Source organism: Seriola lalandi, unplaced genomic scaffold (genome assembly GCF_002814215.2).
Source record: "Seriola lalandi dorsalis isolate HSWRI2012SDOR001 ecotype SW California unplaced genomic scaffold, Sedor1 jcf7180002054278, whole genome shotgun sequence".
In the NCBI taxonomy this organism is placed as follows: domain Eukaryota; kingdom Metazoa; phylum Chordata; class Actinopteri; order Carangiformes; family Carangidae; genus Seriola; species Seriola lalandi.
This window is the reverse complement of record NW_019524831.1, coordinates 329,520-348,846: the sequence shown is the minus strand read 5'-3', so window position 1 is coordinate 348,846 and position 19,327 is coordinate 329,520. Positions and strand designations below refer to the sequence as shown.

The 19,327-nt window shown below is 41.3% G+C and overlaps 2 protein-coding genes across 3 annotated transcripts in view; one reads left to right on the top strand and one right to left on the bottom strand.

Moving 5' to 3' along the window:
- The first annotated feature begins 901 nt into the window (after window positions 1-901).
- cyp2r1 (cytochrome P450, family 2, subfamily R, polypeptide 1) lies at window positions 902-4,920 on the top strand. Its single transcript, XM_023405538.2, has 5 exons — window positions 902-1,550; window positions 2,101-2,242; window positions 2,356-2,988; window positions 3,175-3,504; window positions 3,871-4,920. The coding sequence occupies exons 1-5, from the start codon at window positions 1,314-1,316 to the stop codon at window positions 4,086-4,088; spliced, it is 1,560 nt and encodes a 519-aa protein (XP_023261306.1). The 5' UTR covers window positions 902-1,313; the 3' UTR covers window positions 4,089-4,920.
- A 774-nt stretch (window positions 4,921-5,694) lies between these two features.
- Window positions 5,695-19,327, bottom strand: part of pde3b (phosphodiesterase 3B) — a 41,174-nt gene continuing 27,541 nt past the window's right edge. Inside the window, exons 3-16 of one of the 2 annotated variants that reach the window (XM_023405543.2) lie at window positions 18,940-19,188; window positions 17,532-17,683; window positions 16,116-16,216; window positions 15,778-16,009; window positions 15,567-15,658; window positions 14,959-15,125; window positions 14,257-14,412; window positions 13,507-13,618; window positions 13,180-13,293; window positions 11,657-11,856; window positions 10,617-10,820; window positions 9,670-9,831; window positions 8,816-9,074; window positions 5,695-8,720 (exon numbers count right to left, since the gene is read on the bottom strand). In XM_023405543.2, the coding sequence (XP_023261311.1) occupies window positions 8,494-8,720; window positions 8,816-9,074; window positions 9,670-9,831; window positions 10,617-10,820; window positions 11,657-11,856; window positions 13,180-13,293; window positions 13,507-13,618; window positions 14,257-14,412; window positions 14,959-15,125; window positions 15,567-15,658; window positions 15,778-16,009; window positions 16,116-16,216; window positions 17,532-17,683; window positions 18,940-19,188 (2,427 nt within the window). In that variant the 3' untranslated portion in view covers window positions 5,695-8,493. The remainder of the gene's footprint in view (window positions 8,721-8,815; window positions 9,075-9,669; window positions 9,832-10,616; window positions 10,821-11,656; window positions 11,857-13,179; window positions 13,294-13,506; window positions 13,619-14,256; window positions 14,413-14,958; window positions 15,126-15,566; window positions 15,659-15,777; window positions 16,010-16,115; window positions 16,217-17,531; window positions 17,684-18,939; window positions 19,189-19,327) is intronic. The other variant, XM_023405544.2, reaches the window with a different exon arrangement.

Sequence of the window (19,327 nt, the reverse complement as noted above, 5' to 3'; positions counted from 1 at the left end):
AAGTCGGTAGGTTCCACCACAGATCTGAAGAAAAAAAGAAAAAAAGAAAACATTTATCAGGTTCTGTGCTCTCTGAACTCAGCTGCTCCCCACTTCTCAGTTGTATCATTGTATCAACAGGCTTCAAGATGTTTTACTCACTAACATAATGAACATTTTTTTGCTGCCTTCTATCTTGAGAAAGTGGTCCATAACTCCTCCTCATGTATCTATTATATCTTTACATGGACTTGCACTGAAAAAAAAATATTCAAAATACTATGTGTCCTGTTCTCAGATTATTTAGTTATTGCCAAAGAAATTGTTTTAAAAGTACAATAATGAGAGAAGTGCTGTGGCACTGTGGGCGTAGTTGGTATAGGCCTATAGTGTATGATGTATCTTTACAGCGAGATGACAGCAATATGTCAAAGTACATCTTCCTTTTGTTGCCTATAATCTCCTTTTCTAGCTTCTCAAAGCAATAGTGACTTTGACCACTACACAAATTAGGCTTAAATTACATTGAGTGCAGGGAAATATTATTGACACCTTACTAATGGTACGCTGCTTAGAAGATTTTATTATAAAACTTTTAAGATTAATAGCATACTCATCTTCCTAGTTTAGTAGCCATAATAGTCTTTGCTCCGTCTTCTCCAATCAAATTTTTCAGGTTGTTTTCATCGATTCTATTTCTGACCATCCTTGTTCTTTTTAAAGCGCAGGAAGTTGCAGTTTTAAACGTTCACATTCGCAAAGCCTGTTTTTGAACTCAAATGTGCTCCAGCATTTTCCATGTACCGCCCTACGAGGAAAGACGCTTCCAAACTTTGTGTGCACTGCACACTGTGCAGTTTTGTCTATGGTTTCCTCCCCACCGCACCCCCGCCTCCACTGTTATATGATATATTAAAATCGTACTTACATAATTGATGATGTCAATTAATGTTTGTGCACGTGTTATTCTCATTCTTGCATCAACGCGCTATTCGTGCACGTGTGTTTCTGAGACCAACTAATACATGCATTTTATAACTTTAATAGCCGAAGCATTTTTGCAACCAATAAGGGGCCTGATCAACTGCAGTTTAATGACTTCCCGGCCCCTCAAGAAGTCAACCTAACAACCACCAAAATGATCCCGATTATTGATCAGGAGCAGAGCAAAGTTCACCAACAGTTGACTCTGTCTTTCTGGCCAATCTTAGCCTTAGAGGCGGGGGATAGAAAATGTGCAAGATGATACATATGTGCTTCAGTTCGTCTGAGGGGAAGCCGAAGTCAGCAGGGTTAGTCTGGCAGGGAAGAGAATAAGAGACAGTTCCGAAAAGATGGTTTCAATTAAGTCGCCGTCTCTGGTGCCGGTGTCCTGCGCACAGGCTCTGCTCGGTGTGGGCTGTTTGGCTGTCGCCCTCCTCGCTTTCCTGCTGGTTCGCCAGCTCGTCAAGCAGAGAAGGCCCCCGGGGTTTCCTCCTGGTCCATCTCCCATCCCTGTGATAGGGAACATTCTGTCGCTGGCCACCGAGCCGCACGTCTTCCTCAAGAAGCAGAGTGAAGTTCATGGACAGGTAATGACTCAGCCGACAGCGTATTTCATGACTGCAGATCTTTTCTAGCCGAGTGCTCTGCAAACTGTGCGGTGCATGAACCTCTCCACACACGCACACACACACACACACACACACACACACACACACACACACACACACACACACACTCACACACACACGCACGCGCACACACACACTGGAAAATCCTCCTGAAACGAACAAAGGAGACTCGCCCTAACATTTGGCGGTCTGTAACATTTGCTTGGAGGAAAATAACTGGTAAATCAGGGTCTCCCAAAACAAAATACATATAAGGGCACAGACTTCCTTTTGGTAGCAATTGGATTTGTAAAGTTAAACATAATTTAAGTGCAGAGCTGGATATCTGTTTTAGATGGAGTCTGTTTCATTCACTCTGTCCTGTTATATATCATGGAAGTTTAACTCATCCCTAACTTTCTGGCTCATAAAACCTCACTTTGGAGAGGAGCACTAAAACTGAATGTTGCAACATGCCTACAATTGTTATACATAAATGTGTATAAATGTCGCAATGTGTGCATTTCAGATTTTTAGTCTTGACCTGGGAGGCATCTTGACTGTGGTATTGAATGGATATGACTGTGTCAGGGAATGCCTTTACCATCAGAGTGAGGTGTTTGCTGATCGCCCATCGCTGCCTTTATTCAAGAAAATGACCAAAATGGGTGGTAAGATACAGTGATATGATTACAATGCAATAAAATTAGCCTTTTATTGTTATAAGTCTTATCTATATTTTAAGAGATTGAATTCTTTTCTTTTTTCTCTCCACTATCCACAGGCCTTCTTAATTGTAAATATGGCAAAGGCTGGATTGAACACCGTAAACTGGCTTGCAACTCTTTCCGTTACTTCGGCAGTGGCCAGAGGTTGTTTCAGAGGAAGATCTCAGAGGAGTGCATGTTCTTTGTTGACGCCATCGATGAACACAAGGGAAAGCCCTTCAACCCCAAACACCTTGTGACCAACGCGGTGTCCAACATCACCAACCTGATCATTTTTGGACAGCGTTTTACTTACGACGACCGCAACTTCCAGCACATGATTGAGATATTCAGTGAGAACGTGGAGCTCGCAGTGAGCGGCTGGGCCTTCCTCTACAATGCCTTCCCTTGGATTGAGTATGTGCCCTTTGGAAAACACCAGAAGCTGTTCCACAATGCTGCTGAGGTTTATGACTTCTTACTGCAGGTTATAAAGGGTTTTTCACAGGGCAGGGTGCCACACGTACCTCGTCACTATGTTGATGCATATTTGGATGAATTGGAGCAGAATGCAGGAGACTCCAGTTCCACTTTTTCCTATGAAAACCTCATCTATTCAGTTGGAGAGCTCATTATTGCTGGCACGGAGACCACGACTAACACCCTGCGCTGGGCCATGCTGTACATGGCCCTCTACCCCAACATACAAGGTCAGTTGCAGTAGAGGCATCGTCCCAATATGAGAACATTTTACTTCTAGTGTGACCATGAGATGCACTGTCTGATGCACATGTCTTTACAGTTTAGTTGACTGTTTGAGTTTGCTTTAAATGTAATTGTTATGTAATGTTACGCACGCAAATGCCTGATGGTGGTGTCTGTTTTTCTGTGCTAAGAGAGGGTGCACAGAGAGATCGACAGTGTCCTGGCGAACGGGAGGGCACCCACTTTGGAGGACAAACAGAAGATGCCCTACGTGGAGGCTGTGCTGCACGAGGTCCTTCGCTTCTGCAACATCGTCCCACTTGGTATTTTCCGTGCCACCTCCCAAGACGCAAAAGTCAATGGTTACACAATTCCCAAAGGCACCATGGTGATCACGAATCTCTACTCAGTGCACTTTGATGAGAAGTATTGGAACGATCCAGGTGTTTTCTCACCACAGAGGTTTCTGGACAGCAATGGCAACTTTGTGAGGCGCGAGGCTTTCCTTCCTTTCTCCATGGGTTAGTCTCTTTTGATTTCTCTAAAACTGCAAAAACTCCTGATCCAAATTATTGTGCATTATCTGTAGTCTTTAACGAGACAGTGACCTGTCAGTGGCAATTTCATTTACCCACAAATTGTTTTCATAAGTCACATTTTAAAGTTTAGAAAAGTTTTTAGCTCTGATATACACTGAATTCTGTCCTGTTGTCATGTAGTCTTCATCACAGGACATTCTCATAGAGCATGAACTAGAGTCCCTTGTGTTTTTTACATCCCCAGCACCCACCGTCACCAGTCAAACCTATTTTAAGTTAAACAGATAATCCATATTAGTCAGATGCTGTGTCTGTATGAGTGTAAATTAATGAATTTTCTTTTTTCAGGGAGGCGTCATTGCTTGGGTGAACAACTGGCCAGGATGGAGATGTTCCTCTTTTTCACCACTTTGCTCCAGAGGTTTCATCTTCAGTTCCCTCCAGGAACCGTTCCCACTCTCACTCCCAAACTGGGCATGACCTTACAGCCCAAACCTTACTCCATCTGTGCTGTCCGCAGGCAACAGAAAGTTCCCTGCTCGAGAGACACTCCTTATCACAAGTAGGAAATCAGACATTTATTTACAGCTTGTTCAGCTGTTCAAGCTAGAATTTTAACTATTTTGCACAGCAATGCAACCACATGATAGAGGTGCATAAAACTGTATCACTGGATTGTAATGTTCAGTTCCGGCACATTACAGTTACAAGGACTTTCAGTGGCCGAGGTGGCTCTCTACATAGGACTGTGTGATCCAGTTTACTTTACTATCAAATTCTCTCAATGAGCAGGATGCATATTTGCACAATACCTTTTAAGCAGCAGGGGAGGCGGCAAGACTCTGCTGAAAGGACATCCTGGGAACATAAGTGTGCTATTGATTTAGATCTCTGGAGCTCAGAGATCCCCTGAGCCTGGAAAGTGAAATGTCCATGCGGTAGTGATGGGTTAGGTACATGTATATGTCAATGATTGATAGTAAGTACACCTATGATGGTTCATAGCCCTGACTTGTCTGGACAGCTTCAGGTCAGACAAATGGCACCACTGATTTGTACGTGTGGGGCAAAATGGGACTATCAGACTTTCCAAGAAAGTTCTGAACCCTCTCCCTCTGTGTATTAGAACTGGACAGGGGCCAGGATTTACGTCATCTGAACTGATTCTGACCCCTTCTCCAGGGATAGTGCTCTATGGAAAATCTTTCTCTTAGAAGGCAAATTCAACCCTGGTGGATTTCTAGAAACTGACTATGCAACACTGATTTCTGCTAAATGGTGCTTATCAGTACTAACAAAGTACTGCATTAAGGTTTTAACATTTGTTTGTCCTTTTTTTTTGTTGCAATACTGGCTGTATTTTGTGTATTCATAAAGTGTTTTTTAAGATAATGAAAACGTGCCTTGTCTTGTTTTGTTTTAACCTTGGCTAAATTGCTAAAAGCCCAACTCTGAAATGAACAAAGACTTAAGATATATTACTGTTATATTAACACCCCAGATTCTCACTCAGAACTTGCAGAATCATTTGATCGACATGACAGGCAGAGGACGCAGCCATCTACATACCGAGCTTCTGCCTGCAAAAACACCCAACATAATCATTCATTTTAATAATCTGTAAAACAAAGTTTATGAATGGTGAAAAGCAGCTATGGTGTCAGCCCTTTTCTGAGTTTACCACTCACCCCTTTGGATGTGCTGTGCATCCAGTGATTAACAGTATGGCGAGTAGATGGTATTTCCTGCATTAACTGACTTTTTTGGGCCACTTGGGGGCAGCGCAACAAGTTCTAAACACACTGATACAGAATCACAAAGATAACAAACTTCTGAGAGGAATATCTGGCTCTTTAGACGCTAAATGCTCTACTATGTTCACCAAATAGTCACCAACTTTGTCTGCTGTTTGGTGCTGAGTTACAGTACAGTGGATTTTTTTTTTTTTCTTTAGAACCTTTTCACTCAAAATGACACTGATGAATGAAACTAAAGATTTGGGCCATAAAACCAACCAATAGGTGTATTTATGGTCTTTAAAATTATTCTGTTTATTTGGGGTGGCATGGACAAAAAAGAAAAAGAAAAGAAAGCAGTGTTAAATAAAATATATTGTGAGTTCACACAGACACACACGCACACACTCCAATAAAAATCAATGAGAACTGCTGATACTTTAGGGATGGTGTTTTATGACAGCTATAAATAACAACAAAAATCAGTTGCCCCCACAATGTAGATAAGGGTGAATGGTTACATTAGACAAACGTACGTATATTGATGCTACATAAGGGTAACAACCATTCATAGATGTATTTATGGCACAATCATTAGAGGACACTGTGGTTTGAAAGACTGCACAGTGAGAAGCCAACAAACTTTTACAACTTAATGAGCCAGAATATGTGGGGTCGGGAGCTACCAAGGCTTTATGATCCAGCATGGGTCCATGTGAAAAAACTGAGGACACGGTAGTCAGAATGTATATGGCTCTGACCTGAGTCTGACTCTGACTCTTGCCTCTGTCACTGCCACTTTGAGCCCGGTGGAATATTTGACTCAAGGTGTTTTCTCTTGCATGAACAGTACTGGAGCCCAGAGAAATTTTGCCCATCAGCATATCACAGCCCACAAACTACTGTGTGTAGGTTAAGTTTGGCACTAGTTGGGTTGACTGAGACAACAGTGATAGAGAGAGATAATGAGGAATACAAGAGTGGTTATGATACAGAACAGGGAGAGGCTGAAACCAAGTGAAAAATCTAAATCAAAACACCAAACCCCACAGTTCCACACCTGTAAATAGAAGTAGATAAAAACTCTGGAAACACAATGGTAATTACAGGATCTCAATGTACAATATGTCAGCTGCATGTAGAAAACAGATGCATTCATTTGATTATTTAAAAAATATATATTTATATGCACATACTCTTTTGTACAGCGGCTAAACACTTGTTTGGTATTAAAATGTGCACACCTTTATCTATTTTTTGTCTTTAAATATTACTAACTTGATTTACACTGCTTACTTAACATTTTCTCCAGAGATTATGATTTAATAAGGTGATAAAGGAGCTAGGCAACAATTCTGCCTTCCCTTTCATAAAACGTCTTATTCTAGTGGAATGCCAAGAGTTCTTAGAGACAAAAATAGAGAACTAGTAGTTTTTTAACCTGCCTCATGGCATGTCATAAAATATATATATATAAACAAAAGTAAAGTGAAATGAAACCCTGGATCCCTTCTTTACACACTGGCCGAGTTATGGGTTTGGCAAAAAATTTGAAAATGAGGAAAAAAGAGAGATGGGTGAACTTTCAGTTTGTCTAAATATCAGTGTCTGCTGGCGGACTGAAACACAAACATTTAGACAGTGTACTGTTTGTTAAAAAGCAATGCAGAGAACGTTGAATTTTAAAAACAAACAAAAAAAAAACATTACCTAATATACTGTTAAAGAACTGCAAAATTGTACAACGTGTTGTGTTGCTGCAGGAGAGACATTTGCAGTCTGCTGACAATCAAGATAAGCTTTTTTCCAGTGAGGTTGTAAAAAGGTTATGCAAACAGTGTATGAATGGCCAAGAGACAGCACATACTGTATGTTCCTCTGTCACAGAGGATTTCAATTGCTTGAATTTGTTTGTAGTCAAGTTGTTCATTAAGAGATTACAAACTACTTCAGTCACCCAGATTTTTAATTTTCTTAGTTTTTAAAGTGTATTTCATATTAATGACATAAATTCTTGCAAAATAATTATTAAACTTTGCGTGAATCCTGAGTAACCTTTAAAAAAATACTTAGAATCAAAAAGGAAAATGAAGAATCCATTCATTGAAACAGCACTCCTGATCTGAATGCAACATGTTAAACACCAGAGGACATTTCACTGATTAGAAACCATTACTGAAAGGACACACAAACATACATACAAATTACACACTAAAATAATTAAAAATGTGCTCTCTTTCTCCCTACTCATTCTCTCTATCACATTCCCGCCAAAAAATATTCACACACACAAAATGAAGCAAGGAGAGTTAAAGGATCAAAAAAAAAAAAAAAAGACGGGTGGTACACATGAGTAAAAGCATCAAAAATGATGCAGATATAATGCTATTAATCAGTCAACATTTCAATAATGTCTCTGTGACTGAGTCTGATACAGTGTTTCGTGTCGCCAGCAAGGAGAGAGAACTACACAAGCCTAGGCTCTGGGCCAATATGGACTCAGTAAAGGTTCAGACAGGCACATTTGATATATATATACATATATATTTATGTATATATATAATTCAAAAATATACCTGACATTGAGGCTGAAACAGTCTCAGTCTCTTGTCTTTCCATGTTTGAACTGTTCACTTTGGTAAAGGGTATCAATCACTTGATGATGTCGCTTTCTTCATTATTTTTCCTCTACCTTTCTTTTTTAAATAGACAGGAATTGTTTTGTACCTAAGGGAGGTGTAAGCGCTTTGCATTCAAGGCAGCATCACAGCCGGGTTACCATGGAGGGCAAGTTAATGCTGGATCCCGTCCACTCTCGTCTTCTGCACCCTCCTCCTCAGTTCTGGTGCTTTTTTCTTTTTTTTTTCTGGGTGCACTCGACTCTCCATGGGGTGAAAGTGCATAGGAGTTGGGCTCCCACCATTGCAGCAAGGATCCGCTCACAGTAGTAAGGCCTTTTTGTTTCTCCAAAAACAATGTGACTGCTTAAGCATCTGAGTGTCTGCACAGTGAATCTTTCAATATATGTGTGTGTGCGTGTGTGTGCATGTGTGTGTATGTGTGAGGGAAAGAGGGAGCAAAGTGTGTTTTATGTGCGTTTGTCAACTGTCTGCGTGTGTTTCTCATGTCTGTTTGTGTTTGTCTCGGTGAAAGGCAGGTGTTTGAGGGACTAATGCCCTCATACGGCCTCTCGTCTTCTTTTTCACGCATCTCTGTTCTTTCCTTCGTCCTCCTGCTACTGACGCTCCTCTCCCTCCTCCTCCTCCTGGATGACCTGGATGTCATCTGATGGGGAGACGGGCAGGCCGGCAGGCAGGCTGGGGAGCAGGCTGTCTGGCTGCTGCTGTTTGCCCAGCTCTTTGCTCTTCTCCTCCTCCTCGATGATCTTCTTCCACACCTTGTGATTCTCCGTCAGGTGCTGCATGATGCTGCAGAACAACCTGCGGCGGCTCTTCCTCCTTTCTGCAGTCGACAAAAGGCAAAGATATGTTTAGGAAAATCTTGATTGGTTTAACTGTGAGGTAACACTACTTAAATGACCAGGTATCAAATCTTACTTGGTGCCAGCTCATCCTCTAACTCATCTTCCTCATCCTCATCTTCTTCTGAGTCCGTGTCCACCTGCCCCTCCTCATCATCTTCATCTGATCCCGCTTCATTAATCCAGTGGCCAGGGAGTAGGCCAGCAGCATCGTAGGAATTACAAAGCGGTCCTACGATGTGGGTGATGAAGGACTCCTGTAGCTTGGCCAGCTGTGGAGAGGAGCGGTCCATGAAGGGGCTGATGGGTAATCCCAACCTAGCCTCTTCATCTCCCTGCGGATCAAAAACAACGATAAGGGTTAAAGTTTCCTCATAGACACAAACTACAGCACAATCACAGAGGAGCAGAATGATATTACTGTTACACCTTCTGACTGACACTTGTTACGTTTTATTGTGTGTTTCTGTTCTGTGGAAAGACAAATTTCCAAAAGGGAACATTAGAGTGAATTATGAAATGAACTGAGCTGAAAGGCCCTCCTTAGATTTTCACTGATTTTTTTCTAGTCATCTTTTAACTGTTATATCTTTTTAAAGTTTGCAACTTTAAAAGGGATACACCACAGAGGGATTCAGGGATGACACTAATATTATTCATCTCTGCTTTTTGTTTTTGTCCATTTTCCTGTTCATCTTCTCTTTGTTGTGTTTGACCTGGTTTATTGTATTTGTAACCTTGATTAGATACAAATGTGTCAGTCCTGTGTTCTGTCTGAAGGTGTTTGCAGTGGGAGTGGGATTACTTCAGGGTACAAACCATGAGAATATAATCTTGTTTAAAGTATTGCTTTCAGATAGAGAGAATATATAGAGAGGAATGGTCTGTGTTGATTGAATACACTCTGCAGCATTAGCCTGCAGTCTGTACCTGCTCATAAAACTCATTGACGATGCCCTCTGTCCATTTGAGGTGCAGGTCACGGACTTTGGCCGGTCCATTGATATCTGCCAGCTTGATACACACTTGGCACACCAGCAGTCTGTCATTCTCATTGGTCCAATCAATTCCTGGACTGTTCACATCGTTCACCTGTTCGCAAACAGACAAAGATGGATGCCTTATTACAACTGGTAAAACAGTTTTTTCTGCATTCATCATGCTGCGTAATATACGTTCACCTCGTCACTACACGATCTGAGTCAATACATGATGTGAGTCGTGAATGCGCCATTTCATGACAATAGCTGACTGCTGTTTACTCAGGCTAGCTTCAGTTAGCCAGCCAGTGAACGTCAGAGCATGCCACCTGCTGGAGTAATCCTGACACGGTAACACATAATAAAAGCCCAGTCATCAGCGGGAGGCACTTGATAACAGCCATACTGACAGTGTGGGAGACGCAAGAGCATGTCATGTTTTCTCTGTGAAAAATACATAAACTCCAGACTGCGAGATGCTTTTATATAATTCAGTACAGTTAACACAATCTTTAAATTTGGCTGGACTGCTTTACTGGCTAGACACCAGCATCTGCTTTTTCACATGGAACCTACTATACTTTCTTTATAATTTACAAAATGAAATGATCTGCTGACTTGTGACATACGGTCAAAACTGTAAGTCCAAGATGATTGACCTCACATGCTGTAAATTGTTTCCGCTCACGTATCCATGACTCAGATCATGTAGTGACACACAAAGATGATTATAAAGATTGTTACAACAGGTCAAAGAGTTTTTTCTGCATCCATTATGCAGCGTACTATTCACTAAATTTCAACATACGATCCTGCTAAAGTTTCCATCAATAGTTTGCCTATAATTGCCAGGACCAATTAATAGATAATTATCTATTCTGATCATATCACTCAGACCTTGGTATTGAACTCAGCCAGGAAGTCAAAGTGCTTCTTGAGGTCAGTAGCCAGTATAGCCTCAATGACAAGGAAGCGAAAACGCTTGAACTCCACGTGATCCAGGTTGACCAAGAAGTTGAACTCGGGCCGGGACAGGTAGAGGCTCCAGGCAGACGCAGCGTGGTGGTTCTCCAGCACTGAGCGGTCATTGTACAGCACTGCCTACAACGCACAGGAGGGAAAAGCCATGTGATGAGAGTGGGAAAAATGGCACACTAAGAAGATTCCTACAATTTCCGCTTACATGTCAATAATGGATTTGCTTACATAATGTGTCTGCATATGTGTTACACAATTTGTAATGGATTTAAAAATAGCAAGCACTCCATAAATGAGATAAAAGGGACATGAGTGTATTTGGTTACGAAAGAAGAAAGGTAACACGCTCAAACGCAAGTACAGCTGAAGGGAGAAGCAGGTTAAAAGCGGTTTCAGGGATATTAGATACCAAGAAAGAACGTTTTAACAAAAATGGTGGTAGTCAACATCATTCGCAATCAATAGGTTCAGGGTTCCTTCTCCTTTCTTTTAACCCACTTTCCTGGGACCTTTACAAAACACAGACAGTGTGAGTGCTATCAATGCACATGTTGTGAAAATGCAAATATAAACTGGGACACACAGTTAACCTTTTCACTCGCCATTTAGATGACTGACCACAATGAGAGCACAATGGGAATAACTGGCCACGTGGTGTGGAGCTCATCTTGTATATGATCTCAATTTGAGACACACTTTGTAGAGATCGGGACATCAAACAACACCTTTACATCAAATAATGATAATGACCTTGTATCCTCAAAGGCTAATTGTTTAATTCATACTATATATAGCTTGGCTTTGCATTATGACGCATGTAAGCATATAAACCCATATTTTGAAGATGTGATCCTTTGATTCTGTAAACATGAGTTTTGCTTTTGCGTCCCAGTGAGCTATAATAAATTGGTTGATTCAATCAACAACACTTTCAAGTATCGATAAATGCGATGGTTTACCTGAGGTGCATTAGTGGCTACTAGAAAGGCATTTGTGCGACCAGGATGGTCATAGTCGTGCATTGCAGCTGCTACATAAAGAGCCATGAGCTCCAGGGCAGGTATGTTCCAGGCCAGGCAGCCATAGCTGTCATCTGAAATCGAGGAGCTCTTTGAGGAGGCGTAGGATATCCTGCCTGGAGAGATCCCACTATCTGAATCTGGAATGTGACAGCAAACAAGGTGGATGTCAATGAAAAGTGTAGACCTTTGGCGTCTTTGGAAAAACATGTTATAACTGCAGCTTTTCCCCACCTTTATTCCACAATTTAAGCAGAAATTGGATTAAATGCAAAAAAGGAGGACAGAGAGAAAATTTAATATGGCCATGTACACACACACACACACACACACACACACAGTTCTACTTTCATTTATTCACTGTTTTATTCAATTTCTCATATCACTGCCATTTTCTCATCCCCTCCTCTCTATCCCCTCTTATCAAATGACAGCTGTTCTGGCAGCCTCTGTGGCAGACGTCAGTGGATAAGCCTCTGATGATTTCTAATAGAGCTAAAATATTATCAGCAGAGACGAGACTGGGAATCTTTAAACCAAGCCATCTGTGTTCTGTAGAGTAAAGGCCACATCCAAGAAGAGACTACTAAAACCTACAAACAGAATCAGTCAGAATTACTGTATTGGTGACATCAGAGAGCGGGCGATTAATACTGTAGATCAGCAGTATACGCACCTCCAAACAGGTGCTATCAGAAGGAAAGGATAAAGAGTAGGCACACTTTAAAATACAGTTTATTTCTTTAGTTGGTGCTGGATTCTCAAAATCTGTCTAAATCTTCCAAAGAAGATGTTGCAAAAAAATAAATCTCTTGTCTTAACGCCTCGGTTAAAATAATGATAAGCCTAAAACTTTCTCTTCATCGCTACAGCAAGTAGAAGGCAAGATTCTTTCCGTTCAGGAATTCCAATAATGCAGAAGTTTATTCTCGGGAGGAAAACTTATATGACCTACTCAGGAATATTAGTAAGATTATTTTGTGAACGTGAGCCGACTCGAGGCATCAAAAATGCACCACGCCCATTTGACCCTTAGTGTCAACCAGAGATATGTTTTTTCTGTTCTGTTTAACTTTGCAGACATAAATCCTTATCAATGCACATTCACCCACCTAATAAACTGACTTCTTCCACAAGTCGTTCATTAGGATTGGTAGGACACAATGTTTTTAAGTAATTAATGACTATATTTTACATGTCAGATATATCTTTAATATTTATATATTATATTTTTATAGACTGGGAAAGCAACATGGAACAACTATATATAAAACAAATCATGTTTATTTAAAAAAAGAAAAAATGTATTGATGACATAGAAGAAGTCAATTCAGTGCAATGTGAGTAGACGCTGAATGAATGTTGTGCAGACGTATGTCTGGATTACAACCGGTGCTCCACAAACTGTAACAATAATCTATGACCAATGAGTTTGTGGGCCCACCTGTATCCCTGGTGTTTACCTGTGTCACTTCCTGTCACATGCTCACTGTGGATCTGCTGGAACCCAGGGATTGGTCGAGTGGTCAGGTACCAGACAGCATGGAGCACATCAGTAGCATGGACCCGGTTATGATCTGTATGTTTTTAACCACAATGAGCTTTAATTAGTCTATTTTACCATGAACACCAGTGGTAATTTGAAATTTTAGATAATCAGTCCAAGTAAAGCTGCATCTTAGCACAGCCACACAATAGCTATTTGATTCCTCCAATAATACACACGCACATCCTGGGATAACACAAAAACAAACAGACTTGTTCCATCTCAGAATTTCTTGAACACTCACAGGGAATGTCCCTGTAGCCATTTTCCAGAGCACAGAAGTATGTCATGAACTCCCTCACCGGGATCTTGAAAATTTCAAACAGACACGTATCCTGGAAGAGAGTGTATGTCACCTGAGGAAACACAAGCCAGCGTTACTGAAACACCAGTCAGAAAACGAAGTAAGCAGCACCATCACTGATGTTCAGTGGAACATTAAAATACATTAAGCACTAAAATAAATGTGTGCACATTATTATGCAGAGACAAGAAGTTCACAGGCTGCTGAAACTCTGAAATGTAATCACTTACTGAACTTTGTAATGATTGTAATTGAAGTGTTGTATATTACATTTACAATGCTGTATGTCTGTGATTTGACACTTATTTAGAACAGGTCTCTCTTGGGAACCTTTAAGAAACTGTACTGCTGCTGAAGAGCTAATGTGATGGGCCATTATTTAAGACCACACCAACTCCATAATGTTACAGTTACAATATATCACCTTTTCCAGGTTGTACTAAGCTGTACCAGTACTGCACTTGTGACTCTGTTCACCAAAATTACAAAATCTGAATGGTCACACAAAACTAAACTCTTAAACTCTTCACATAACCAGAATATTTAATTTAGACTACAAGACTCAAAGTGCTGCCATTAAGACATCAATGACAAAATGTCACACTTAACAGAACTGTTTATCTATCTATTCATTAAGGCACATAATACTACAGTTACAGAAGATGGGTGGTTTGTGTTTGTTGCACTAACATAGCTGAGTATCCTTCCGGTCTCCCCTCCTGTTCTGTCCACCAGGTCAAAGATCTGGAAGTTCCAAGTGTTCATCCTCTCCATGAGCGCCTCATGTTCCTCCAGCATGGGATCTAGTCTGAACTCCTGCTCACCCTGGAGACGGACATGCACAAGCTGTACAGATTAGCACATATATTATTTCCATTGACATAGAATATTCTGAACATGTAAACCCTAACCTGCATGATAAATAAATAAATATGAATAAATATTAGATTTTTTGATAATATAGAGAAATAGACTACACTAACCAAAGAATATCTGGAAGATGTTATACAAATGAAGCATATCATGAAGCATTTTGGACAGCTGGAAAAGTTCAATGACAAAGTTCGTTTGCTGAATGAAGTGGGATGACAGGGAAGATTAGTCAGCTAATGAAACCTGATGTTACTATGTAAAGAATACAGTTAAGTTGTTGTAGTCTCAACTCTCAAAGCAAAGTGTTCATGATGAAAACTGAATCCCTAAAATATGCTTAATTGTAAGCAAATTTAGATAAAAGTATGAGCTAAAAGCCTGAAAAGTGACTATGGCAGCCAGGGTTGATGTGGTTGCTTATGGGAAAGGAAATAAAAAGACAAATGGAATAACTGTCCCATGTGCTGTGCTGCAGCAGGCCGTCCGTATTTTAAGCAGAAGCCCTCTGATCAAGCACACCTCTGATTCCTGAGTCTGCTTGTCTGTGCCGCTCGGGCTCTTCTCCTTCTCCTCCTCTGCCTGGCCCTGGTTCCCTGCAACGTCTGGCCTCCCGTCTCCAGACAACTCCTCCGTCACGCTTTCCTCCCTGATCAGAGGCTCACCTGTGAAATCCAGCCCTTCACCTCCTGCGTGCACAGAGCAAGGTGAAGGGAAGAATATATGAACACATGCACACATGCCTACATGTGAGATACATTTTTTTTTTTTTTTTTAACAAGTTACTTTCATGCGTTTTGAATTGAATTTAAATGACAACGTTGCAGGCACAAAATGTAATGGCTTTTGAATGGACTTGTGAATTACATGTATATAGTATATTTACATTTACTAATTTGAAGATTATTAATACAGTCCTAACTTTCTAGTTAATAACTTAAATGTGTTTGCACCTCTGCCTGTGTTTTTGTGCATCAACTTGCATTCTTGTTGGATTCCAGCACAAAGCAGAATGAACCCTCTAAACTGCTCGCAGAAGTGTTTCTCTTTCAATCCCCAATACTATATAGCACTTATCTGACACCACTCTATTACACTGTATAATGTTCATTATATGTAGATATATTTACCTGAACGCCTGCGTTGAGCCTCACTGGTAAATGGTTGATGAGATTCCCCTGTATCACTGCTGGAAACTCCCTTGAGCATCTGACGACCACAGCTAGGATAAACAGACGGACAGGCAGACACAACAAGACTTTATTGGTATAACCACTGACTAAAAGAGTGGATGATGGATGATGACACAGTAACATGCCACTTCAATACAGCGGGTCTCACCTGGTGCAGAGAGAGAAGGAGGGGCTACGGAAAGCTTGCTGAAAATCGGGGGAGCTGAGGGTGTAGCCCAAGGGCTTGTGCAGGTTCAGGTTGACACTCGGCTTTGTCAGGAAGTCAGCCGTGTCGGGGAACTCCACAGGAGATCGAGTGACGAGTGACGATGAAGAAGCCGTACCTACTGCGGGGGGACTGTGGCTTGGTGAGGTGACTGGGCTCAGGCTAGGAGACGTGCCTGGAGAGGATGAAGGGGGGCGCAGGAAAAGAGACAGAAACAATATTAAGTGAGAATATCAGCAATTAACCAAAATGTAGCGTCTTCTGGAAGTTTTATGTCTCACCTGCTCTCCTGGGCCCTGCATGGTATGTGAGGGTAACAGAGGAAGACCTCTGCTTGGGAATGGTGAGCAGGTTTGCACTGGGCCCATTGGACAGACCTGAACTGAAGCACAAAACACACCCATTCAAATAACTTTTAACTCTCACCCAACTTTTTGCACAACAAAGAATACTCTTTGGAAGCTGTCTCACAATCTGTTGTTTTGCTTCATCTGGTGCACAAAACACTACACTCCAAAGCTACACTATCCTCTGTCAAATGAGTCTTCTAACGTCTCTGAAACAAAAAGAACATGACGATCTTAAACTCAAAACGGCTAATCAGCCATCACAGCTAGTCCTATACTGCCATCCTGTGGACAGAAATAGACACTACACCTACAGTGTCCACATAGCAAGTTTGCAGTGCAGGGAAATTGTATGCTGTGCAACACATTTTTAAAGTTACTGAACAAACCTGATTTAATAACACTACATTTTAACAGTATTATTATTACAATTATTATTATAACACTCAGAAGAGAAAACAAGCCTGCGACATGTTAAAGCTTCCTTCTGCTTTAGGTTTCTCTGCATAGGCTGAAACTCACATTGTGTTTACAGGTGCATTTTGATGACAGCAGAAACACAATCACAGGCAATGAAAGGCACAGGCAGCATTGTAATTTGTGACAGCATCTGTATCTGTTGTTTCTCAGCTGATGACAGCGGGCTGTGTTCTGCCCCATGACGCAGGACTTTGTGGGTTAGCTAGCTAACTTTGGCTTTTCAGTCTCACATAAACAGCTTCAAACCACAACACAGGCAACGGACCAAACCTGAACGCAGTTGTTTATGTTCATTTTTCACAACAAAAAAATCACCTCTTCACCAATCAGCTGTGAGGAAAAGTATCAAATCAGACATATGAAATGTTTTGTAGTACATCGAAGCATAGGGAACATGAGGCGACTGATATGATATAGCTTTGATAGACTGTAGCATCATGAGGATGTAAAATAAACAAAGGCCAAAGTAAAGTCTGCAAAAAGAGAACAATATTTACTGTCAAATCTGCCCTCTCCATTCAAAACTAATGGTAAGCTACATTTCTTATGCGATCCTCTCAGTAAAAATGAATAATACACAGGCGACCTGGTTTCCTATGAAGTGTACCATTTCTATTACTATTTTTAAAGTGAAGATGATTTCATGGTTATTCAAAACTCACTAAGCTAACCATTCAAAACTTTTTTCAGGCTGACCAAAGAAAAAACAGCAGACTTGGTTTCCCACAGCTGGAGTACAGTCACATTGTTCAGATCTTGCAAGAACAGCCATTAATCAGATCCAAAATTGGGCAGAATTGTGTGAGCAATTTTGAAGACCAAATGTGTTTCTGTAGGGTGGTGAAGTTTGTGTTGTGTTTGTGTCGGTACCTGGTCAAGTTGAGGTCAGCGTGGGGTCTCTTGCCATTGTTGCGCTCCCAGCGTGAAGAGGTGGAGTCAAGAGGGGAGAGTGCGGAGGACGTGGAGGAGGTGGAACTCCGCCTGGGCTGAGGGGTGGGGAGGCTGTTTCTGCTGCTCAAACCCTGATTGGGAAAGGAAGTCTCCAGTATAGATTTACGTTTTATACACAAAATGAAGACGTTGCTAATGTGAGTCAAACAAAACGCGGCCTCACTCATTCATTTCAGGCCGGTCTTGTGGTCAAAAAGTTTAACCTGGCTCAGCATCATCTGGCAACACAACACATTTGGCCAATCAAATATGTGAATGCCTAGAGATGGGAATTTATAAGATTTTATTGATACCACTGTCATTATCGATTCTGCTTATTGGTCCAATTCTTTATCAGTTCCCTCAACAATTCCTGATCAATTTTCCGTGTGGCAAAAATGCAACTCTCTGAGTCTGAACACAATGTGAGACGGAGTAGGAAAAAGGCATGTATGTGACTCAGGTATGCAAAAGATTCACTGTTTAACTGCTGTCATTTAGGTTCATCTGCTAAGCCATGCAGGGTGGTGTTAATGTTGTTATATATATATTTATATACACACAGTGGACATTACGTTACCCTGGTTACGGACGTACTTCTCGGTTGGGTAGCAGTGGCACTCGTGCATAGAGGGTCAAATACATGGCATTCCTGGCATTTAAGCCCATGTAGCGCAGAAAACATGAGTCTGACGTCATTGTTTTGCAATGAGCGTAAACTGTCAGAAAAACATGCCAACGTCGATTAAACAAATTGATAAGCTCTGAGGTATTCAATTGTGATAGCTCAGACAATTTGGAGCCGGTGCTCGATTCCCATTCCTGCGAATGGCGTAAATCTGTTATCTACCTTGCAATCATTAAGATGGAAGATAAAATGACTGTTTCTACAATAACTTCCCACACTTGTAAAATCCTTTCTCATGGTGTTAGTAACTGCTATGTGATGCTGTGGTATCTGAAGAGTCAAATAAATGACATTTTACATGACTCTTGTCAGTCAGCGCCCTTCCCAGGACGACTCAGTGATAGTTATCAGTGTCAAGTGCATCAGATGGGGGCTGGTCATTCCAAATAGGACAAAAAGGGGAAGAATTCAAAACAAAAAAGATTAAAAAAAAAAAAAAACCTAGTTAACTAATTCACTTAATATTTCATAACACATGACACTGTGGGCAGACAGCAATGCTGCATAGTTACTGTACTGGAGGTGCAACCAAGAGTCTGATTAAGGAACTTTAAGTGGCTGAGTTAGTTCCTATATTAAGATTCATTCAGTCCCAGGACTATGACCGAAAAGGCCTGTAACTCCATACTAGCTTGGTGCAGTAGTAATGCTTGCACCCACCTTAATGGTTTTCCTGTCACTCCTCTCTACAGAGTCCTCCACCTCATCGCAGGGGTAGAAACCTGGGAAGGGGGTAAAGGGGTTAACCCTGGGGCGGCACGAGCCCGAGAACGTCCCCATGAGGCTGGAGATGCTGCGCAGAGCTGAGATGGTGTGTGGCGACAGAGACGAGTCCATCAGCAGGTCTGACACCAAGTTCCTGGCCTCGTTGATGACTGAAAGATCCACGCCGTTGCCGCTCACTGCACCCTGCCATATGCACACGTACATCACACAGGTTAGGATACATGGAAGCAAAGGCACTTCAGTGCAGCACCCTGTTGGCATGCATGCAGAGTACTCTGTTTTCAAAATGTTTGTGGGAAAGTTTTGTGAAAAGCCCTGTCAG